This window comes from Narcine bancroftii, chromosome 10 (genome assembly GCF_036971445.1).
Source record: "Narcine bancroftii isolate sNarBan1 chromosome 10, sNarBan1.hap1, whole genome shotgun sequence".
Classification (NCBI taxonomy): Eukaryota; Metazoa; Chordata; class Chondrichthyes; order Torpediniformes; family Narcinidae; genus Narcine; species Narcine bancroftii.
Window position 1 is genome coordinate 91244803 of NC_091478.1, and position 24734 is coordinate 91269536.

General features: G+C 40.5%; 3 protein-coding genes across 17 annotated transcripts in view; 1 reads left to right on the forward strand and 2 right to left on the reverse strand.

Moving 5' to 3' along the window:
• Positions 1-4647, reverse strand: part of cep89 (centrosomal protein 89) — a 105681-nt gene extending 101034 nt beyond the window's left edge. For 4 of the 14 annotated variants that reach the window (XM_069901802.1, XM_069901807.1, XM_069901805.1 and 1 more), the window contains exons 1-2: positions 4486-4645; positions 1933-2039 (exon numbers count right to left, since the gene is read on the reverse strand). In XM_069901802.1, coding sequence (XP_069757903.1) covers positions 1933-2039; positions 4486-4524 — 146 coding nt within the window. In that variant the 5' untranslated portion in view covers positions 4525-4645. Of the gene's footprint in view, positions 1-1932; positions 2040-4485 lie in introns of all 14 variants that reach the window. The other 10 variants (XM_069901803.1, XM_069901804.1, XM_069901806.1 and 7 more) reach the window with 4 other exon arrangements.
• On the forward strand, positions 1591-20250 carry marveld3 (MARVEL domain containing 3). Of its 2 annotated transcripts, XM_069901816.1 has the most exons (5): positions 1591-1791; positions 10509-10762; positions 13096-13526; positions 15123-15244; positions 18641-20250. In XM_069901816.1, the coding sequence occupies exons 1-5, from the start codon at positions 1752-1754 to the stop codon at positions 19261-19263; spliced, it is 1470 nt and encodes a 489-aa protein (XP_069757917.1). In that variant the 5' UTR covers positions 1591-1751; the 3' UTR covers positions 19264-20250. The 2 variants fall into 2 exon arrangements, with proteins under 2 accessions (XP_069757917.1, XP_069757916.1); XM_069901815.1 differs by lacking the exon at positions 1591-1791 and having other exon boundaries at positions 10340-10762.
• Positions 13608-24734, reverse strand: part of phlpp2 (PH domain and leucine rich repeat protein phosphatase 2) — an 89042-nt gene continuing 77915 nt past the window's right edge. Inside the window, exons 19-21 of the transcript XR_011345875.1 lie at positions 22885-23060; positions 19356-19411; positions 13608-14015 (exon numbers count right to left, since the gene is read on the reverse strand). The gene's annotated coding sequence lies outside the window, so the exon portion shown is untranslated. The remainder of the gene's footprint in view (positions 14016-19355; positions 19412-22884; positions 23061-24734) is intronic.

Genomic DNA, 24734 nt, shown 5'->3' on the forward strand with positions numbered 1-24734 from the left:
TGCCGTGGAGGTTGGCGGAGAAGTTCTGTATGTGGGGGCACTGGGTACCTGTCAGGTGGTGGTTGTGTCGTTCAATCAACGGTTGTCCCCGCACAGTCTCCAGCCCCCAGACAATTTTGGGACCATATGGAGCGGCGATGCCCAGGCGCTGTCTGAGCGCCGAAAGATTCCCAGTTCCTGGAGAACTCCTCCTTTGCCTGCTGGAGCCTCTCGGACTGCAGCCGTCTGGGTCTAGCGTGCAGCAGGGCCCTGTGCAGCGATGTGGTGGAAGACCCCATGATGGGGCAGGGCGGCGTTCAAATGTGGCTCTAAGATGGCGGGGAATTCGTGGAGGATCTCGTCGAGCTCATCCCCGGCGGCGGCTACAGTGGCGATTTCGGGCCTGTGGGCTTCTGCTGTGTCCAGTCGGGTGGACTGGAACATTTGGGCGTTGACCAGCCTTTTGACCTTCATGTTAACCAGTAGGCCGTGAGTTCTGAGGAAGTCGGCCCCTAACAGCGCGGTACCCACGGAGGGTAGGATGAACCTCCAGTGGAACTTCTCCTTCCTGATCTGGATCTGTGCCCTGTGGGTGCCGTAGGCCCTGATGGTGGAGCCCTTGGCCGCCTGCAGGGTTGGACCTCGAGATCGGATGCGAGTCTCTAATGCTGTGGGGGAAGGATGCTGAGCTCAGCCCGTGTCCACCAGAAATCGGCGGCCGGTGGATCTGTCTGTCACATGAAGGAGGCGGTTTGTTTGGCCAGCCGTCGCAGCCATCAACGGTGGCTGGCCTGGTCGTTTCCCTGAAACCCACAGAGCTGGCGGCACTTATGGGCTTGCACTCCCCAGCGCTGGTGGTAGAAACACCAGGTTGAATGGCCCTCCTCTGGCTTGGTCTTGGGAGTGGCCTGCGGTTGGCTGGCTCCTGGCCGTGCCTCCTGGTTGAGGGCTGCCTCGTTCTTCTCTTCATGTGCCAGAGGGCATCCGCAAGGGCTGCTGCTCTCCTTGGGTTCGAGAAGTCTTCATCTGTGAGGAGCAGCTGGATGTCCTCCAGCATCTATTCCAGGAATATCTGGCAGAAGAGAAATCAAGGCTTGTGGTCTTCCGCCAGGCCAGCATTTCGTCCATCAGCACCGACAGACTATGGTCCCCAACCCCATCTAGGTGAAGGAGTCTGGAAGCCCATTGCTGGGGAGTTAGCCCAAAGGATCCAAGCAGCAGGTCTTTGAGGGCGGTATACTTGCCCGTAGCCGGGGGGGGGGGATGGTGGATGATGTCATCCACCCTCACTGCCGTATCTTGGTCCAGAGCGCTCACGACATGATAGAACATCATGGCGTCTGAGGAGATGTTGTGGAGTTGAAATTGTGCTTCCGCCTGCCCGAACCACGTTCTCGGTCGGTGGGTCCAAAAGGGGGCGAAGCTTGATGGAGACAGCATTAACCTCTGCTGAATCCATGGTGTTTTGAGTCCAGAAAAACGTCTGGGCTCGTTGGGGTCACCACTGTGGGGGTGTGAGCAGTGGAAGAAACCCAACCACCACGTTGAGGGTCGTTAACGACTGTTTTTATTCAAATTCAGCACATCCCTATAAGGGCAGCAGGAGCTCAGTCACCTGGTGCATTGTGACATCATAATCGCAGCCCAGGGTGGGCGCTGGAGTCAGAGAGAAACCTCTGATGATGCCCTTTCCCCATGGCTGCCCCGCCACGTGGCGATACAAGCAGGGCCGGTTCACCATGAGGATGTGCGCCGCCACATCTCAATTTTAGATGCTTCAATCATGTCCCCACTTAACTTCCACCACTCCAGGTAAAACACTTTGCCTTTCCAGTCTCTCCTCATAGACCTCACAGATTGTTCATTGTTATTCAATTAAACTCCTTTACAAACCAAAAACTATTTTATGACTTTTCCTCATCAAGAATGAAGAGTCCAATGAAAATAACTTACCTTGGTCTCTCTGGAGAAGAGGCGGGACTACGAGGTGGTGGTGTGCGGGGAACAGCAGCTCTTGGAGCAATTGTGGCTGCAGGAACCAAGCCATGAGCTATGTGCTTCTAGATAAATAGTCAAAAATATGGTTATTAGAAACAAGAAATAATAAAACATGGAAGCTGCTCAAAATTAAAATTAAGGTTACAACTCCTTAAAAATTGCAGCATGAAAGTACACTGATAGCTGCTTCATTTTCCACATGCACTGGCATGCATTCAGCAGCAGAGCTCCAAGTCATTGCTTGGCACAGAGAAAAGCTCGAGGAACTCAGTAAGTCTCGCAGCATCCATAGAAGGTAAAGATATATTACCAACATTTTGGAACTGAGCCCCTCTTCAAGGCCTTCTTTTCTCTACAATTAGAGCATCTGCAGATTTTCATGTTTCACTCCAGTGAAGAAGAGAGAATGAGCTGCACAATCAACATTTGCAAAACAAAACCCCTCTACCAACCAGTGCAAATGAATAGTAGAGTAATTCTCGGCCTACTATAAACTTCTAAAAGGGTACCAACACCAACGATCTTCGCTGGGATTCAACACACCTCTCTGTAAATGGATGCTGGACTTCCTAGCAGAATCTGTCCAGGTCAGCTGAAGTTGAGCACTGTCACACTGAGCACTGGTGCACCTCAAAGCTGTGTGTTCAGCCCAATCCTATTCACGCTACTGATCGATGACTGCAATGCCAGATCCAGCTCCAAAAGTCATCAAGTTTGCAGATGGCATAACAGCAGTAAGCCTCATCAACAACAATGATGAGTTGCATTTAAGAGGCGGAAAATCTTGTGATATGGTGCAAGAATAACAACCTGAGTCTTAACAAGTACGAGACAAGAGGCTATTGTGGACTTCAAGAGGACCAGGAATGATCACCTCCACTACACATTAATAGCTTAGTAGTAGAGGAGAGTACACCAAATTCCTCAGAGATCACACAAGAAGAAATCTATCCTGGTCTCACAACATCTACTCACTGGATTCTTCCTCCCCCACAAACCATCAAGCTGAGAAACAGCTTCTTCCCATGAGCAGTGAGACTGCTGAATGACTGAAATTACTCTACTATTTATTAAACAGAATTTATTTTTATATTCTATATACGTACTGAATATGTATTGTTTTTCTGTATGTGCATTATATCCGGTTGTGTGTCCGCATGTTTTTGCATTGAGGACCAGAGAATGCATTTTTTTCAAGTTGAACTTGTACAATAGGATGATGGATTCCTCCAAATCTATTAGCAATATAGCAAACCAACTAAATTCTCCTTGTGGATATAACATTCATTTTCCACCACCAAGACAAAACTTGCTCTGTGAGCTCCAACTGGCAGATCTTATGGCTCGCATTTTGCATGGCCAAAACAGACAACACTAATTCAAACTCTGCCAAGGTAAGCATGAGACAGGTAGATATTGGAAACATCTATTCAGAAAAAAAAATGCAGCATCATACCCAACTTATTAAATTTAATCTTTAGCAGAGATGTGGTGGGTTGAAGGGCTCTTGATGAGCGGTATGACACTTAAGATCCTAAAAAAATTGACTCGAGTGTAATTAGAGAACAACTAATAAAGCACCAAAAAGGTGGATGGTCAGGGATTGGTTTCAAGAAAATGGAGTTGAAATTTTAGAAATTGCAGTTCCGAGAGTTGAGAACAGAAAACCATTCGTCAAGTTTATTGTACAAATCCGACCTGACTGTATATTGTAGAAGTCAACTCCTCAATTGGTTACTGGAGGTGATTTGTGGAGTCAAAGGTGCAGTCAAGGTGGAGTGGAGGGGGAAGCACCCATCTTTCTCTCTCTCACTGAAAGTCAACGCGTTTCCTCAAGTCAGCTCGTTTTCAAAGTCTGCTGCGTTCCCTTGAGGGGGGTGAATCGATATTTGGTGCGTTTGCATGCTCATCTTCCAACGTTTTACCCATGGATTTATCCCAATGATCTCGTCATCTTCACCAACTCGACGCCGACGTTAAAGACTTCCAAGCCACCATTAAATTCGAGTCTCATCTTGAAATTGAGCACCCTTCTGAACGATTAAAGGTAACATTCCCCAAGAAGTGTTTCGGCTCAAAACATCGTTCACGTGCTGCTTGGCCCGAGTTCCTCCAGCCGAGGCTGTTTGCAGCCTCTCCCTCCCGAGGACGTGGCCATGTGCCCTCTCGCTGCGCCCGTCTGGTCTTTTAAACCTGCACCATGGAACTTCTCCCATCAGCAACATGGTGACCTGGCTGGGGAGGGGGGGGGGGGGGCCTGGGGGGGGGGGGCCTGAGGGGGGGGGGGCCTGGGGAGGGGGGGCCTGGGGGGGGGGGCCTGAGGGGGGGGGGCCTGAGGGGGGGGGGGCCTGGGGAGGGGGGGGCCTGGGGAGGGGAGGGGGCTGGGGAGGGGAGGGGGCTGGCTGGGGAGGGGAGGGGCCTGGGGGGGGCTTCATCAAAGGGAAACCCTGATCTTCAACGCCCAGTGACACGGGAGCACGCGAGTTCCAGACGTGTTTTTCCACTTACAAAAGATGCTCTGTCCTTCCTTCTGAATGTAAACGGCATCTCGACTTGGAGCTGAAATCAGGACCGTTCAAACAAGAACACGCTTCCACGGCCACCAGCCCAGCTTGCCAGTAAGGCGTGATCCCATTGGTTAGGCTGGGGCAGCTCATCCAATGGGAGACCGCGTTGATCATCCTAGCAACCGGCGCGACTCCAAATCCAGGCCTGTGGCCAGGGGGGTTGGAGAGACGCCCTGATTCACTGCCACAGGGAAACCTTTGTGTCTGCTGCTGCCCGTGAATGAACTGGGTAGATTCGGATGGCTTTCCCGCTGTCACTCTGAATTGTTGTCATTGTGAAGCAATGCCAACAATATACAATAACAGATAACAACAGGCTGCAAAACACCCCGTGGCCCTGACCGCCACCATCATGAAATGCTTCCAGTCTGGTGATGGAACACATTAAAGTACACCTCCCAGACATGCTGGCCATGTTCCAATTTCATCTCAAGAAGAAACCGTCCCACAGATGATGCTATCGCCTTGTCGCTTCGCTCCGTCCTAGCCCACCTGGAACACGACACAGCTTATTGACTTCAGCTCGGCATTCAATGCTAATAGTTCCCAGAGGCTGGTGGAGAAGCTGTCCTCGCTGGGTCTCCACACACCTCTTTGTAACTGTGAGAGATGGGAAAATCGATCTAAAATTATGAACATGGAAGAAACTAAAGTTCATCAGTAAATGGCTGTAACCAGTACAAACAGGATAAGCTTGGGGGTTAGGATGCAGGAAAGCAGAGTCAGCACGATTAACATAAGAATCTTCTAGTCTTTGTGACAAGACCATAAGACTAAGATAAGGAATGGTAAGGTACAATAGAATGTAGGAAGTTGAGGTAGTCTGGATCAGATAAAGGTCTCCTAGCCCTGGACAGAAGTACCAAGTCCTACATATCTAATTAGCTAACCATACACAGATTTATACATATGAAATTAGCCAACCCTAGATAGAATGAGTCAACTCCGCATACCAAGAGATTGTAGCCCTGAGAATCAGGAAGGTGTGAATAAGGACAATGACATGATGGGACACCCACAGGATACCCCCTGGTCCTCCAAGTGTACTGAAACTGCACATAGGCAGGAAGGATTGCCTATGCCAAACCCATCCAGGGGGCAGAAGAATGTAAGGGGGAGGGCACTCTGATACTGAAATTGACTGTATAAAAGTTGGGTGAGCCCCAGTATGTGTGTGTATTCCCAGGGTAAGGGGAAGCACCCAACTTTGCATTGTTGTAGTAATAAATGTTCTTTGTTCTCAATTTTTGTCTCGAGCAATTTCTTTAAAGGTACTTTAATTTCTAACATAACTGGAACCTGGACTTCCTCATGGAAAGACCACAATCTGTGTGCCGTCACCCTGGGCTCTGGCGCACCTCAGGGCTGTGTGTTCAGCCTGCTTCTTGTTCATGCGACTCTGCATGTGCATTGTTTGTCTGGTTGTGTGTTGACATGTTTTGCTCTGAGAACACCATTTTGTCAGGTTGTTCTTGTACAATCAGATGACAATAAACTTGACGAATGGTTTTCTGTTTTCTCGGAACTGCAATTTCTAAAATTTCAACTCCATTTTCTTGAAACGAATCCCTGACCATCCACATTCTATACCTCTTTGGTGTTAGAGATAGAGAATTTAGGTTAAAATGTGATGATTAATCATAAAAAGGGAAGCCAGAACGGACAGGGAGTTTACTAGCAGCCAAGGACAAAAAGTTCAGCTGGATATGTTTTTTTTAAACATATCTTTTCATGGTCATAGTGAGAGACATGCAGGAGACAAAAGATTGATAAGAAGGGTGAGAAACAGAATTTAGTGTATGTAGAGTTCGCAGCGTACGTAACGAACGTGATAATTAAAAATGCAGTTGTACTTAGAATGCTTTTGCAATACTAACCAATTAAAACAGTATTAATAAGAAGGGGAAGGGCAAACAACAAGGGTATAAAAATCAATGCACTGTATGTATCGGGGCTTAACTGGTGAGAAGCCAGTTGAGTCCAACTCTGCAGACTTGTAAATAAAGCTTGTCGTGTCATCAGTTTTAAAGAGACTCATGTGTGAGAAGTTTTATTTCTGACATTTGGTGCTTTATTAGTTGTTGTCTAATTACACTCGAGTTAATTTTTTAGAATCTTTATCGTGTGCTGTATGGAATACATATCGTTTCTGTTAAGCCAATAATGGAGAAAGGTGCTGAGCAGTTAGTATATTAAGTAATCGAGTGAGGAACTCGATCAGGTGGTATGACTAGTCAGGCAAATGTGAGTCTTACAGCCAGATAGTAGGATTTAGAATGAGAAATAAAGAAACAGCAGAGGAAATAATTATATTATATCTGTCTTTGCAAAAGAAAATAAGAAAACCAAAATAATGGAGAGCTAAGAGTCCTGTGTAAAGAGGACATAAATATTCATTAACAATTCTATAGAAAGTAATAAACATGAAAACGTATGAATTTCAAGGACCCAATGATCTACATGCATTCTCAACGGGGCCATTTAAGGGGGGCCATGGACTGAAATAATAATATTCTTTATTTTTTTAAGTCATCAGTAGGAGAGAAGTATGGACTGCTTCATGGGGAAGGGGCCCATAAACTTTGAGCAGAGTTCTCGTAGCCAAAAAAAGGTTGAGAATGGCTGATCTGCATCCCAGAAATTTGAAAGAGCTATGAATGTATGATCTGGTTATCATTCTTCCAAGATTCTGCAACTTGAGGTTGGCAAATGTGATCTTACCACTTAAGAATGAAGAGCATAAGGAGGTGGTCACGTGATAGAGTAGTGGCTGGTTAGGGAAACCAGCCCTCCACAGAGAAAGTTGAAAAAAAAGTAGAAAAACAAGGCAGAGAATTAAAACATTAAAAAGTTACAAAGATAAAAGGTATAAGAACCTGAGGATGGCTCCAAAGAAGGAAAAGACTACAACAGCAAGCAAAGAAGAGATGAAGAAATTGTTGGAAAAAAAAGTGGAAGGCCTTACCGGAGTCGGTGAACAGGGAGCTCTCCCAAAGAGGATGGCCCGAGCTGGGAAGCTGGCAGCTCAGCAGTGCAAAAACACACAAACATACAACATACAGACAAACCACACAAACACAGGACAACTATTTAATTTATATAAATAAATATCGTTTCATGATATAAAAGTCTCGGATAGTTAGTGTGAGTAGTTCCTTTTGTGGTTCAGCATTCTCACTGCCCGTGGGAAGAAGCTATTCCTCAGCCTGGTGGTGTTGGCTCTGATACTCCTATATCTCTTCCCTGATGGGAGCAGCTGAAAGAGTGGGTGGCAGGGATTTAAATGGCCAGAATTGGCTTTGCTACTGTGTTGAAAAAAAATGAAGTGAATGATTAATGATAGCTGATTACTGCTGGAGAAGACGTTGACAGTTGAGGAGATGTGATAAGGAGAAGAAAGGAAGCACTATAGCAATGATTTTGGGCAGGAAGGTCAGTGAGGAACATTAGGAACATTTGGGTTGTTTCCATTGGTTTTTTGAAGATAAGAAATAAAGAGGTAAACTCGCCTTACACAGTTTAAGGGGCACGAGCAGAGAATGGGAAAATGGAGAAGGGTAAAAGGCTTGGGATAAGGTTTTAATGGGGCTAAGCAAGAGAAACAAAAGTATGCAAAGCAGCAGAAGGATCTAGGATTGGATAAGTAAGGAAATAGTAGTGATTGGTTTGGGTCTGGAATAGCAATCACATAAATGAACATAGTTCACAAGCACGTGGGTGTGGCGACATATCAAAAATCAGGATTCAAAATTTTAATAATAAATGGGCTACGGAAAAGGTCATAATAAGAGATAACCCAAGAATAAACTTATCAGAGGTAGAGCAAGCATGGCTTGGAAAATTAATAAACTGATATAGAAATCGGAAGCCAACTGAATGCAAAAACTATTTGAAGGGTAGAGGATGAAAAAAATGTACTGCTGGAGGCATTTCTATAGGGCAAAGCAAGGCATAGACATTTAAACGAGCTCAATTACACCCAATTGAACCTACAACCCCGGTATGTTTTTAAAGGGTGGGAGACCAGAGCACCTGTAGGAAACCCCTGCAGACACAGAGAATGTCCAAACTTACCATATTCAAGTGCATTGTGCTAACCGCTATGCCAACCGTGCAAGGTGATTTATAGAATTAGTTGCTATTGTGGAAAATTAAAACAAGGATTAAGGTCACCATTTGATCCAGAGATGATCTAGATAATGTAAGAGTGAATTTATGGTCAGAACTATTGCTATGGTTAAATGTGAAAAGACCAGTAGAACTTTCAAATGCTCTGTGAACAAAAACTTTAGTGTTGATGGAGTGAGGAGAGACTATTGGAGGCTAGATAAACTTAGCAATTAAATGATGGAACAGAAACGCAGCAGCTTTTTGGAGAGGCATGGTTAGTGTAGCGACAAGGCTATTATGGCACAAGAGACCTGGTTTGAATCTAGCACTGTCCATAAGGAGTTTGTACCTTCTCCCTGTGTCTGCATGAGTTATCTCTGGGTGCTCCAGATTCCTCTCGTCTTCCATAAAAAGGGTTTGCTGGTTAATTGGTGGATTTGGGCAGAACAGGCTCATGGGCCAGTTACTGTGCCGTAGTTTAAATGTAATCTTATTGTCTGGTCAAAGGGAGAAATACAGTCTTGACATCCAGAAAATTCAAAGAATTTCAAAATCAAATATGACTAAAGAATCAACTCTTAGCAATAAAAACAGGCATAATTGTATAATTGCCAGTGAATCTAATAAATTATGAACATAAAATCTTGGTAGAAATTAAAAATTAAAATCTCAAGATATTACATGTCCAAAGCGAATGTTTAGATCATGGCAACTGGACCAATGATGGATCTTTGACCGGTCTTAAAATGCACTATTTAAAAAAGTTAATGGTCCCTCAAATCATTTTAACCTTTTGCCTCCTTCACGAAGTGCATTCCATTTGTTGATCATTTGAAAATGACTCTCATAATCTGTTTTGTTACTTTTATTTCTGACTGTTAGATTTCAAGTAAATTTTCTACATGTATTTTTTTTAAACTTTATTTAAAATTTGATGACATGAATAAAATAAAAATTACATTTAAAGAAATAATAAAAAAATACAATAATAAAAATTAGAATCTTTGGCTTGGCTTCGTGGACGAAGATTTATGGAGGGGGTACCCCCTCCAAAAATTAGAATACTACATCATTAAACTACACAAATTAACCCCCCCAATAATTATAACACAACATTAATCATCTAATTTAAAATTAGTTCAACCCTCCCCCCCAAAATAAAGAGTGAAGAATTAATTAAGTGTTGTAAATAAAATAGACAAAAACCCACTTACAAAAAAAAACTTAACAAAAAAATTAAAACTAAAATAATACCCTTAAACATATAATTTAAATCAAACATAATACATGTATTTAACAAATGAAATCCACTTTAAAACTAACTTCAAATATTAAAATCATATATCAACCACATATCTGTTATACAAAAAATCATAATTAATAATACATAAACACAGAATTTCCATTAATGCCAAGTTTCCTTTATAAACAATCAGATAAACTTTTAATAAAAAGTTCTACATGTATTTTAAGGATATTTCAATTCCCCACTTGTCATCAAAGTGAAAGCTCATTTTACTCCAACCTTTTTTCTCGGTGCTGCTGTTTGCTTAGAATGAACAGAAATGTTTTTTTTTAAATTAAACTCTATTTATTCCAAGTGGAAGGCTGCAATTTTATTTATTTTTTAATTCAGCATTGGTAGGATGTGGCATGCTGATTCTTACCACCAGCCGCTCTCCCATCCAAATGAACATCAAAGGTGTTGAGCTTTTCCAGCGAGCTCAGCCCCCAACAAAGTTTCAGTGGATGCGGCTCCGATTGTCATCAAAACGAAAGTTACCGGTATGATCAGTACCGTATTGGGCTGGTGCTTTTCTAATGTTTTGCCTCTATTGCGTTGTTTGATTTCAGGTGGACCTTTCTGGCTCTCGACAAACGAAGAAAGTTTCCCCACTCAGAGAGAGAGCGTCTCATGGGGCTGTAAATTGTTACCGAGACGGCATCTCATTGTAATTGAGGAATGTCAGCATTCGAGTTTCTCCCGAGCGAGTTTCGGTCAGGTGCCGGGGTGTCGAATTTCCAACTCTTTGGTGTGGCTCACAATTTTATACAGATCATCTGCGATCAACATTACCTCGGATCGCGAAACAAACACCTCTCAGCTGGTAAGGGGGCTTTCTATTTGGTCAGTGTGGCTAAAGAGGACCACACCAACTCGTCGGTACAGCAAAGAACTTCGTCCATGGGGGGGGGGGGGGGGGGGTGAAATGTACTACAAATCCTTACATTTCAGAACAGGACAAATATCAAAAACAGATTAAACACTTTTAACCGAGTAGAAGCAGAGACACACTCAGCACCAGTAGAAGGGGGGAAACGAGTCTTCCTCAGAATCGGGAAGTTAACTTGGATTTTCTTTCCACAGACGCCTGTGTTTCCAGCATTTGAAGGTAAACAAGGAGTCTGCAGATGCTGGAGAACTAGAACAATACACAAAAGTGCTCGAGGCTCTCAGCAGGTCACGCAGCCCCCTAAGAAAGGAGCACACTTCTTCAAGGGGGGTGGCCCTGGAAGAGGCTTCAGTGGTGCACCAAAATGGAGCTAAACATTTCGTCTGAAGATGCTGGAGAATTGATTTTCTCTTTTCCCCGTCCCCCCTCCGGCTCCTCTCTCCCCTGGCTGTCTCCCATACCTGCCTTTCTCCAGCCGCCCACCTCTTTTCTCCAACCAGAGAGCACCTTTCTCATCCTTTTTTCCCCAGCTTCCCAATCATCTTCAACTCCTTTCTCTTTTTCCCCTCCCACCTGCATAGACCTGTCACCTACCGAGCAAACCTGTGCCCTCCTCCCTTTCCCACCCGCACCTAAGAAGAAATAAGAATTTGGGGCATCTGCTTGGTTTTTTTTTGCATTCCTGATGAAAGGCTAAGGTCCAAAACATCAACTGCCTATTGCTTTCCATGGATGCTTTGTGACCTGTTGAGTTCCTACTGTATTGTTGTGTTTTTATTTTAGATGTCCAGGATATACACCTTTTTAAAAAAAAATTCAGCATTCTGAGCAATTACTTTTACTTTAGCCAATTTTAAAAATTAGTCGCTGAGCCAGTTTAGCTGAAGCAGTTAATCCCTGTTGCAGGAAGTTCACATGAAGTGGGTGAATCTACACTTCATCCATCTTGATAATGCTTTATGGCAATTCCACTGGAGCACCACATGATCCAATTTTAAGGCTAATACGTGGAACATCTCCCTTGATGCAGATTCTCCACCTGCACAATTTTAAAAGAGGTGAAAAAATTGCTTGCAGTCCCATTACTTCCAGACATTGTTAAGTGATTTAATGAAATGTAATTCTAATTCTCTATTGACAAAAATATAATGATTGAAAGCTTAATTAAGGAGTGAAAGCATCAGAACATAAGAACAGAAAAAGTGGGAACAGGAGTAGGCCTTCTGGCCTATCAAGCCTGCTACGTCATTCAAGAAGTTCATTGCATAGTTGATGCTTAATCCATCAACTATGCAAAAATCTAACTGTGTCTTAAATATATGTAATGACGTCATCTCAACTGTTTCCTTGGGCAGAGAATTCTACTGATTCACTACTCTCTTGGAAAAGCAGTTTCTCCTCACCTTTTTCCCAAATCTTGAGGCAGTGTCCCATAGTCCATCTACTAATGGAACTAACTTTCCCATCTCTCTCTTAGTTATTCCTTTCATGTTTTTTTTTAAAAACCAGCAATTGATAAAACTATCATTGAGACAGCTGGATGTCGGAAGAACCTATTGTCAATTTTATTCTTGTTTCACTAATCTTTAACAGCAAGTTTGGTTTTCCGATTTGCCTCCAACTGCATTGCTTGTTTAACTGTTAAAATAAATGTACAAAGGCAAGCAGGTCAGCAATGATCTTCTTGAATGACGTAGCAGGCTTGATAGGCCAGAAGGCCTACTCCTGTTCCCACTTTTTCTGTTCTTATGTTCTGATGGTTTCACTTCTTAATGAAGTTTTCAATCATTATATTCTTGTCAATAGAGAATTACATTTCATTAAATCACTTAACAATGTCTGGAAGTAATGGGACTGCAAGCAATTTTTTCACCTCTTTTAAAATTGTGCAGATGGAGAAACAGGGCTCTGATGTTTTTAAAAGATCGCAAGAATAGGGCCCTGGAATATTTTTTTTTAAAGTGGGAACAGGACCTTGGTGAGTTCAAACAGAATATGGCAATTGAATCTCAGGCAGTTTAAAACCGGCATCAGAATGGGGCACTGAACATGAGAATGATCCCTAGTGAGTCTTAAATAAGCACAGGAAACCATTGGGATTTTTAACTCATCAAAGTTTTACCGTACCGGCTTTTGAGGTGACGTGAATGACTTCAAGTACTGAAAGTTGCCTTGTGTGCGGAACTCTCTGAACTGCAATTTCCTCAGTGTGCTTGTGGCTTAATAAATAGAGTATTTTGTTGTGTTTTTAAAAATTATTTCAACAGATGGCCCACTCAGTAAACTACCGAGAAAACAGGGCTGAAAAAAAATTAAGTGAACAAGATAATCCGAAGAAGGAGCATCATCGTTCCCACCATCGCAAAAATCAGGACGATGACAGCAGAAACACCAGAGAAAGGGATTACTCTAAAAGGAATAGAGATAAAGAAAGAGATGCAAGGAGGGAAGTAGCAGAAGAGAAAAGATCTCGAGCTAGAGATGCCCATAATCATGGACGTCATGCAAGAGAAAACGAACACAGAATGAAGAGGGACCATCATAAAAGGGAGGATCGAGAGCATCGCTACAAAAATGATAGAGAACTCCATTCACAGACATCTGAAAACATCTCACATCGTAATCCTCAGGCAAATTACAGAAATGAAAAAGAAATTCATTTCCCAGATCATGGGCAAGCTGTCTATAAACATAACAAGTAAGATGCTGACATACATTCTAGAGTAACAGATAGTCAAAATATTCTTCAATTTGTGTTTAGTGAAATGTACATTTCATAAATGAAAGAAAGTGATCTTTGCGAAGCAAATACAGTCTTGTCCAGAATATTTGGGACAAATTTTTTTTTCCTTTATTTGTCCCTGTGCTTCACAGTTTTAAATTTATAATCAAACAATTTGCATGTAATTAAAGTGCACATTCCAAATTTTATTCAAGATTATTTGTATACATTTTGATTTGACCCCGTAGAAATTAGAGCACTTTCTATACATACATAGTTCCTGCATTTCAGGGTGCCATAATGTTTGGGACATTTGGCTTCACGGCTATTTGTGATTACTCAATTATGTTTAATTGCTTCATTGGTGCTGCAGGTATAAAGACAGCTTTTGATCACCTTTGGTGCCTGAAGTTGTCATCTTTCAACATGAGGACTAGAGTTGTGCCAATGAAAGCTTTTACAAGGCTGAGGAACAAGAATAAAACCATGTGAGACATTACCTAAACCTTAGGATTACTAAAATCAACAGTTTAGGAATCATTAAGAAGGAAGTATATTAATGAGTTCAGTAATCTCAAAGAGACTGGTACTCCAAGGAAAAAAGTGCCTATGTCCCAAACATTATGGGGCCAATGTACATGAGAAGTTAGTAAGTCCAAGAACCAAAATGTGATCTTTTCAGAAATGTTTTGCTATCTGACTTTTTCTCCGATCCCTACATTTGTAGAGAATGTTGCCAGGACTGAGGCACTTGAATTTTTAGGAGAAGGCTGGGACTTTTGTCTCTGGAACATAGGATCTAATAGAGGTGAATAAAATTATGAGGGGCACATATAAGGTAGTCATAGTCTCAATCCGGGAGTGGGTGAATCTAAAGCTTAAAGTAAGAGGGAAAAGATTTAAAAGGGGCATTTTTTTTTCCCACAGAGGGTGGTGTGTAAGCTCCCTAAGAAAGTAGAAGCAGAGGAGATCATTGTTACATTCCAAGAGCATTTGGACATGCTTGAAAAGGCTTTGAGGAATATGGGCCAAATGCAGGCAGATGGATCTAGCTTGTCCGACATGGACAAGATGGGCTAAAAGGCCGATTCCGTAATATTCCCTGGTTATGATGAAAGTTACAGAGGGCTAAAGGACATTATCAGAGTATAGAAAATACAATGGCATCAGTTTGAAGTTAATTAAAATGCACATCCATGTGTATAATGGCATTAATTTAGATTTTCCTCTCAATTAATCTCAAAGGCATACGAGTTCTGTTGAATTTTTGGTTTGATCCTATATTGGGGCCACATGCAAAATAACATTAATTAGCAAATTAATAAGTTAAGAATACCAAAAATGATTCTTGACATTAAATCCTCAATTCAATCAATTAATCTCTACATACTAACAATCAAATAGCTGGAATGTTACTGACACCATGACATCATATAGAGAAAACTAAATTCCATTTTTAAGCCAATTTATACACTATTTAGAGATAATCAAATCTTACAGTTTGATGAGACAATTTACGTGTGAGAGATTTTTCATGGCATAATAGAACAAACATTTCATTCTTCTTAATAGCTATTCTGAAACTCTGTCTCCCGAATATGAAGATAAGGGACTGGAGATGCATTACTACAAAAATGAAGATTCAGGAGAAATTCTAAATTGCTACAGGTGTCATTACCTTTGTACAAATCGAGGTAAGATATCAAGAGAAAATTTAAGATGGTAAAGAGCGAAGGTCTGCACATAACAACAACCAAAATTTATATATTGCCTCTAAAATGGCATTTCACAAGTATGTTTTTTAAAATTTAGACATATAGCACAGTAACTGGCCCTTACGGCACTCGACCCAATGACCTACATCCCCAGTACATTTTGAATGGTGGGAGGAAACTGGAGCACCTAGAGGAAAGACACACACACGAGGAGAATGTACAAATTCCTGACAAACAGCACTGTATTAGAACGCTGGTGCTGTAACTGTGTTGTGCTAACCGCTACATGAACTGTGCCACCCTATGTTATGAAACAGAATTTGAATTTAATTAGGAAATAGAATTTGACAGAGCTACACAAAGACATATTATGACATCTTTAAAAAGATGGATTTCAGGAGGTGCTTAGAAAAAAATAAGAAAGTGGTGGGGAAGAGAATGTATTTTCTTTTAAAAAGCAGTTTTTGGTGATGGAAAATGTAAATTTGGGAATAATTAAGACACTGTACCGGATGACTACGAACACTTCAGAGAGTTGTAGAGTTAGAAAAGATTAAGATAGGGAATGGTAATGCATGGCAGGGACTGAACAAGAAGTCTGTTTAGGTCAACAGTGAGTGATGATTTAACAAATTAAATCTTGGGACCAGATTTTAATTGCTATAATTTTGCATTTTCTTCCTTGAAAGTGAATAAATCTGCTTCAAATGTATTAAACAATTAAAACTATTTTTTAAAAAAATCAAGTTATTTCCAACTATAGATGGTCTGCACAGCAACAAAATTTTTTTTTTGCCGGAAACACAAGAAGCTGCATATGCTGTCATTTCAACAATGAGAAGCAAGAGGAACTCAGCAAGGCAGGCAGCATCTATGAAGAGAAATGGAGACTCAATATTTGAAAAAGGAGGGACAGTCTGAAACGTTACCCGTCCATGTCTTTTTATGAATGCTGCTTGACCTAGTGAATCCCTTCAGCTTCTCATTATTTGCTCATTACACACTGCTGGCTATTTCTAAAATTGTGCATTGGGGATTAATATTTGTGTGGTCAGTATAAAATAGCTTCCACAATCTATTTGGTTATGGTATGGCACAAGACACAATTCTTTGTAAAACTTCTGTACATTCCTTTTATAACAGAAACACTCATGACACAAGATTAATCCTAAACTATTCACCACAGTAGCTGTTTTTGGTCCTCAGCAATAGTTCTCAAGTGCTGAGAATATGTTTTACTGTAGCTGGGAAAATTGGCTGAATCATTCATTCTTGTCCCTGTTTTCATCCCCATTTTGATATACCTCAGGAGCCACCCACTGAAGGATTTGTTAACTATATTCTTTGTGCCCATAATGACAAAAGTTTAACATTCATGGAACAATGTTTGTTAGGGTAAAATGGTGTGTATCAGTTTTTTCTTCTTGATTTGAAATTGTTTTTCATGTAATGCTCCTATAAGTATCTAGTAGCTAATTCACAGTGAGAGAAATGTGAATGAGCTATAGCTTTGACGTTAAATCAGCATTAATCCTTTTAAGCAGGTTTAATATAAATGAAACCTTGTATTTTCTTAGTGCCTTTTCAGGTTTCTCAATAATTGCAGCATTTTATTTGAGACAAATGAACCAATTTACAAAATAGCAGTCAAATTGGAGATGGAATAATTATTGCATTTGTTTTGAACTGAAAATGAAATTGTGAAATTCATTGTTTATTTTAGTTGTTGCATTGAGTCAGAAACTTATCGTGAGCAGGAAGAAAGCAATATTTCTGGTTTAACTGGTTACATGCACCAGATAATTAACCTCTTGTAGCAGCCCAAGGCCCACACCTCGGCCCAACACAGGAAATGGCCGTCGAACACAGTGACCAAAACACCGTGCAGGCTGAAACACCCATCTCCATAGGCCTCCGGCAGAGCAGTGAAACTGGCCAATCAATCACAGGGGGCTCAAGTGGGGCCTAGGCATCCAAGGTAACCAATCGGCAGCCAATCCGCTCGAGCCACGTCCCGAGCTGACTATAAAAGGCAGAGCTGCTACTGAATAAACAGTGTCGAGTTCACTCTACTGGTGTGTGTTTGTGTCATTCTCCACTTGAGGATTCGAGCTACAGCCTTCGGGCTATAACCGAGAGCTATAACCTAGCTGTAGCTGTAGCGACCTCGCTATAGTGGTGACCCCGACTGGTCCAAATTGTGCTTTGGACCCGAAGATGGAAGTGCAACCTGCGATCAATGCCATAGTGTTGAAGCTGCCCGGCTTCTGGACATTGCAACCATGGGTGTGGTTCCAGTAAGCCGAGCCGGGATCTGCATTTTGCTTCATCTACCTCCACAACAATTTAATCGCCAGCCAGTGACATGTTATTGTTGAGAGATCTACACTAAACCCCTCCACAATCTATCTCTTTTAAAGACTTTATATATATAAAATATAACCCGTAACAGTATGCACGTTGAATTTTATTATTTTTAAAAACACGTGGTCCTTTCTCTGTTCTACCCAGGTTTCCCCAACCCTGAAAGTGGTGTCACAGGTGGATAGGGTTATAAAGATTGCTTTTGGCATGTTGGCCTTCATAAATCAAAGGATGTTGGGATGTTATTGGAAAGTTGTATAAGACATTGGTAAGGCCAAATTTGGAGTATTGTGTGCAGTTTTGGCCACCTAACTGCAGGAAAGATAGTAATAAGATTGAAAGAGTGCAGAAAAGATTTACAAGGATGTTGCCTGGACCAAGAACTGAGTTACAGGTTAAACAGGTTAGGACTTTATTTCCTGGAGTGTAGAAAAGGGGAGATTTGATGGTCGTATTTAAAATTATGAGGGGGATAGACAGAGTAAATGTAGGTATGCTTTTTCCACTTAGGGAAGGTGAGATACAAACCAGGGGACATGGATTAAGGGTGAAAGGGGAAAGGTTTAGGGGGAACAATAGGGGAACTTCTTCATATAGAGTGGTGGGAGTGTGGAACAAGCTGCCAGCTGAAGTGGTGAATGCGGGATCAATTTTAATTTTTAAGAAGGATTTGGATAGGTACATGGATTGGAGTGGTATGGGTGTTGGTCAATGGGACTGGGGAGAATAATAGTTCAGAACAGACAATGGCCAAAGAATCTGTTTCCGTTTCTATAGTTTTATGATTCTAATAGAGTCAACCTGAAACATAAATCCCATAGGTGAAGGATTATATTTTATTTTGAAGAGGAATGTTTGGACTTGAAACAAATTATATAAATATTCTTAACAAATTGTGTTTCATTTTCAAACTTTTTTTCTAAAGTTGTTTTTCACACAATTCAAGTAAGAAAAAGTTCACATCTTGGTAATTAGATAATAGTTGCCTGTGTTTTGGTTGTTTTGTTGCAGGTCTCTGTCAGTTGGTGGAGGTGTTGCTGAATCTGTTAATTCTGGTGTGTGGGGGAATCTCCTACAGTGGCACTGGGGGCTACACAGATCTCTCCAGCCTAGGAAGTCTCTACTACTACACATTTGGATCAGCCTATAGTGGATTTCAAGGAGCAGAGGCTGAAAAAGTAAAAGAATTGGATGTTGCATTTTATCAGCTAAAGCTGCCTGCAGTCATTGCCACAATGGCATACAGTGGGGCTTTGATGTCTTTAGCATGCCTTTTACTGCTTTTAGGCTTAACTCGGATACCCTGGAAATTTCCTTTCTTATTGATTATTGAATGTGTTCTGGATATAGCAATAGCACTTGGCTACATACCCTCTGTTTATTTTTATTTTCAACACCTGATTGAGGGTTATAATTCACAAATATGTCAAGACAGGGAACGCATGTACAAAAGTAAAGGTTATGAAGGGTTTAATTGCAGTCTGCATGGTGCTGACATTGTTGGCGGTCTGTGCGGCTGCCTGGCTGTCATAGTATATTTGCTAAATGCTGTAGCTGCAATCTTGGCATTTAAAAAAGTTCGAAGATTAAAGGGGTCAAGAGAAAGTGATTATGTGGAAGGGATTAATGTGTAAAGGTTCAGATCATCTCTGTATCCACGTGCTTTTTCCCACTGTGTTATAAGAATAAGATAATGAAGCTGAATGGAACCAGTAAAATGACTTACTTGATATCCTAAGACCATTTCCAGTAGCAAAGGAATACGATACGAGTCTTCCTCCTCTATCTCAAGAGATAGCATATGTAGACATTAATACAGATTGAAGTATTAATCCCACCATCCCAACTTTACATAGATAATTATTCAACAATTGAGTGGACTTCAAATATTGTTTTGAAAGCTAACATTCAAAGGGAGAGATGAACAAATCAAATATCAGATAGATCTCTTCATTGGTAACCTTTAAATAATTCCATGTGCTATGTAGTTAGATGAGTGAAAGATATGGAATAATTTTTCATCTCAGGTTGGATCTATTTATCTGTTCCATATGTTTGCTTAACTGGTCAAAATGCAAGGTGGATCTTTTTTTTTACATAAAAAGCAAAGGTGTTGTGATGCGTCAATGAGCGTGGTCCATTTTTTTTGTTCATCTCCAACCAGAATCCAGAGTTTGAACTTAATATGTTCCTGAACAGTATATGTAAGTGGTGATTTAGATGATATTGGACATATAATACAAGTGCCAGTCCATAAATTATAATTTAGCATTTAAACCATTACATGAAAAGATAATTGATTATAGAAATGGAAATATTTCTTATCTGTTCGGAAATTGAAATTATTGTGGGAAGAAAATCAAAATTGCTTTACCTTATATGAAATTACATAAAGCTCATCTCACAAATGCAATGCTTCATTCTCTTTTTCCCTCAGAAGAATTTATACATATATCCCAAGTGTTAAGTAATTATACATCATGATTACAATTGTAAACCAATACAGAGTCAAGAATTGTTAGACTTCATTGCACTTATTTCTAGCAGTTTATTTACTGAATTTCTGTCCAGTGATTCATTACATTTTGAATCTATGGAGTAAATTTGGCTTTTATATTTTTAACCTTTTAGGTTTTTTTATTTAACAGCATTTTTCTTTTTTATTATTTCATAATCATGTATTTCTGAAAAGTATTTTCTTTATATTAATATGGGTGACTAAATACATTGTTTTTAATATTATTAAAGTACATATTAATGTCTTAGCTGTCTTTGTTTTTGTTCATCAGTTGAATGGAAGCAAATTATATTAATTTTTAAAAATAGATGAATTTCAGTTATTGATGAAAGTTACCAGTAACATGTTTATTTAAAGCCTCAACTTTCGCTTTAGTAAATTCCTCAAATCCCACAGTTCCACATACCTTGCAAAAAACTTTTGCTGTTAGAGCAAGCACCTGAACACAGGAATTGAATTATATACAAATAGGAATGAACAACTTGGAATAGCCTTTTTTACTGATTATTATTTTACTATTCCTGAATGGAGAATGTACCTATTTGTTCTCTCCCTGCCTTTAGCTGCTTCGTTTTCCAAGGCAGTTTCTCAGCCTCAAGAATGGCTTGTTGGGATTCAAGAATCCAGAAACTGTGGGGTCTGAGGTACCTAATGTAGCTCCTACAGATTCATAAAGGAAATGTTTAGGAGGGTGGGTGAATGGGTAATTTGAGAGGTGGTTTTGCTCCTTCTGTTTGAATTGGCTCTCCGTATTCCCAAGGAAGCTTGATTTTCTCTGTCATCATGTATGCTCCCATATTTTGAGGATGTTACATTTTTTTCCCCCCAAGAGGCTTGGAAAGCCCTTGAATCATTCCTCTGCCTCCCTGTAACCCCTTGCCATAGAACCAAGAGTAAAGTACCTGTTTCAGAGGTCTGGTGCAGAATAACATGGCCTGCTCAGTGTTATTGGTGTGAAGAGATCTTCAAACTTCCTATTCCCATGTTGGACTGCGAAAATTATCTGTTAAAGAGTTTGGGATAATCATGGGACTGTGTGTTTCTGAAATTCAGCTTCTTTCAGTTCTTTCATTGGAGAATCATTTTCAAACTGTGTTAGAGGCAGGTTAAAAGTAAACAGGTTGTATTTATCTTCTCATGATCTGAAGCTTGGGAAGGCTAAAAATAAAGCTAATTTTCTGGATGAACAAAATTTTGTCCCAGAAAAATTAATTATTTTGCTATTTAATTTCAATGTTCAGTTACATTGCTCCTTCCATTTGATACTGAGTAGAAAATGGTTTTAGAATATGTGTAGTCAGTGTTGTCTCTGCTCCATCCTCAACATTCATTGGAGCGACTTCATCCCTAACATCGAAGTACTTGAGATGGCAGAGGCCGACAGCATCGAGTCCACGCTGCTGAAGATCCAGCTGTGCTGGATGGGTCACGTCTCCAGAATGGAGGACCATCGTCTTCCCAAGATCGTGTTATATGGCAAGCTCTCCACTGGCCACCGTGACAGAGGTGCACCAAAGAAGAGGTACAAGGACTGCCTAAAGAAATCTCTTGGTGCCTGCCACATTGACCACCGCCAGTGGGCTGATATCGCCTCAAACCATGCATCTTGGCGCCTCACAGTTCGGCGGGCAGCAACCTCCTTTGAAGAAGACCGCAGAGCCCACCTCACTGACAAAAGACAAAGGAGGAAAAACCCAACACCCAACCCCAACCCACCAATTTTCCCCTGCAACCGCTGCAACCGTGTCTGCCTGTCCCACATCGGACTTGACAGCCACAAACGAGCCTGCAGCTGACGTGGACATTTACCCCCTCCATAAATCTTCGTCTGCGAAGCCAAGCCAAAGAAAGAAAAGAAAGTGGACCTCACAACTCTTTTGATTTTGATGATCATTGAATTTGCTGTCATTTATAGGAAGTGTTATTTGAGTTTCTGTTCCTCTTCACATTTTTTGGATTGAGATGCCATGTCGCTTGGGATGCGTGTGTGAAAAAGCACAAAGACTTGAGAACAATTACACAAAATTGGTCTTAAGCTATGTAATGAAGTTTCACATCCATAGCAAGTTAATGTTATTTCATCTATTGGATAAAACATGATCATTCACATACATTCACCAAGTTTATGCTAACTGGTTTCACATAGCAAGATACCTGAACACCTGTGGTATCTAATTTTTTGTTTGGTTAGCATTTTGATGTTGGTCAGATGACCATGATTGCTTATGTAATTTTACATTACTATTTTGTGGTCCAACATTTTAACGGTTTGTTTTTTTTTTCCAAACGTTACCTAAATCAATTAGCATTGAACAAACAACTTGAATGAATATTGTGAGTATTGCAAGATTAATTGACCCAGACAAAAATATACACTGGTTTTTCAGGTCTTTTGCCTTTGCATTACAAAAATTACTATATGACAAATCATTAGGGTGTTGCACAAATACAAATATTTTGGAAAGATTATTTGACAAGAGGAGAGGGACATGTGTTTATGCAGATGCCATTCACTCAAGTTGCTCTTCGGGATAAAAAGGATAGGTATGTTTTTAATGTCTATTTATTGTTTTAGTTTATTTACCAATCTTTCTCAAAAGACTAGTCCTCAGTCAAGTCATTGAGCTAAAAGTATTTAAAAAAAGACATTTATTCTCTCAGTAGTCACCCATAAATCAAATGTGATGAAGGAAGATAGGACTTGAAAAGTTGCAATATACCTGAATTCATCACTCACCCATTATTCCTTTCTTGTCAGGTATAGTTCAGATGCTGGAGGTCATGTTAAATATGCTGGTATTGGTGTGTGTGGTAGCATCATACATTGTTCTCTCAGGATACAGCAGTAATGGTGGACTGGCAACAAGCTTCTTCAGCATCAACAGTGATTATTCTCCACTTGAAGGGGACCAACTAAAGGAAGTACAGAAACTTGATCAAGAATTTATTCTAATGCGAGCACCTGAACTCTACACTGGCATTGGTGTTTCCATCGCCATGTTTGCCATCACCCTGGGTATTATGATTAAGAGTGCTCAATTTTTGCATAATATGTCCCTGAAGTGGTTGATTTTTGAGGTAACATTCAATATACTGGCATCTCTGGGTTATGCAGCTGCAGTTGGCCTTTACTTGTATTTTATCCTCCAGATTAATGGGACTGATATTTGCAAAAGGAGGGAACTTCTTTATGCAAGGTATGGTCTGAACTGGATGAATTGTGATTTGGCTGGATCTGATGCTGCAGCAGCCTGCTTTGGTTTACTCCTCGTTATATTTTATTGTGTCAGTGCAATACTGGCTGTAGTATTCTACCGAAAGGTGAGGCAACTAAACAAAATGACCACATCCTTAAGACAATTTATGTCTTAATCCCATTGTAACTCTTTTTATATAGTGTCGTTGAAAAAGGAACAGCAATAATGTGCTATGGCATATGAAATAAAGAAGTTTGATCCCAAGTCAATGTGGAATTGTAAGATGAGGCACAGTAGCTAATCTCAGAGGAAAAATTGAACCTGATTTAACATTTAATTAGTCAATAAGATTTGTTGCATATGAAGGAAATCAGATTTGTTTAAAAAAAATCAAATGTTGCAATTATTAAAATAGTCTAGCAAAATTCAATAGAAATGTTTAAATAGAATTATCAAGTTGAACAAAGCTATGTATTAATTTGAATCACTACATTCTAGAAGAGTTGACAATATGGAAGATAATGGGAAAAATGAAAAATTATGACTTTTGAAGGAGCAGTAGTTACCTGAAAGAAAGTCTGGGCATATTGGGGGGTTGGGGAGTGTATCATTTAGTTATGGTAATATAGGTATGTTAAAATACAAGAGCACAAAAGATAGAATATTTAACAAAGCCTCTAAACTATTCTGCTATTAAGATCATGCTTAATCTGATTTTTGGCCTCATCAACACTGTAATGATGATCCTCAATGCATAATATATTTTAATCAAATAATCAATACGCGACTAAGATTGATAAAAATTTGCCATTCACGGTCCCCTCCACAAGAGGATCTTCTTGTGGCCCACAACTTATTAAGAGTTATACACCTCTTTGCTGTGAATAGTAAATGCTGTCTCTCTGAAATTGTTCAAGATGGGAAGGAACGGGGCATTTACGAAGTTGGAGCTGAACCCTTACTTCTGTATTCAATGCCTCAACCAATGAAAGTCAAATTCCCATACGTCTTCCTAACTTCCTTATCTACCATCTTCAGTAATCTATGGATTTGTACTCTAAAATCCTTTTTTTTTTAAAAAAAATACCTCCAAAGATCCTGTTATTCATCCTTACCTCATTCATCCCCTCAAAATGCATCCCATATGTCTTGATTACACTTCTGCTATTTCTCAGACTATTTCACCAACCTATTGGTATCTCTCTGCAGCTTTAGACCCACATCCGCAATTGACTGATCTTGGCTCCCACATTCACTGATCCTTTTGGAATATCAATTGCAAAAACAATGCTCATCCATCACCCTGTCTCCTATTGCCAAGCCAGATTTGGATCCAGTTTGCCAACTTGCCCTGAACTTTTGAAACAACTCCATGTGAAACTTTATCAAA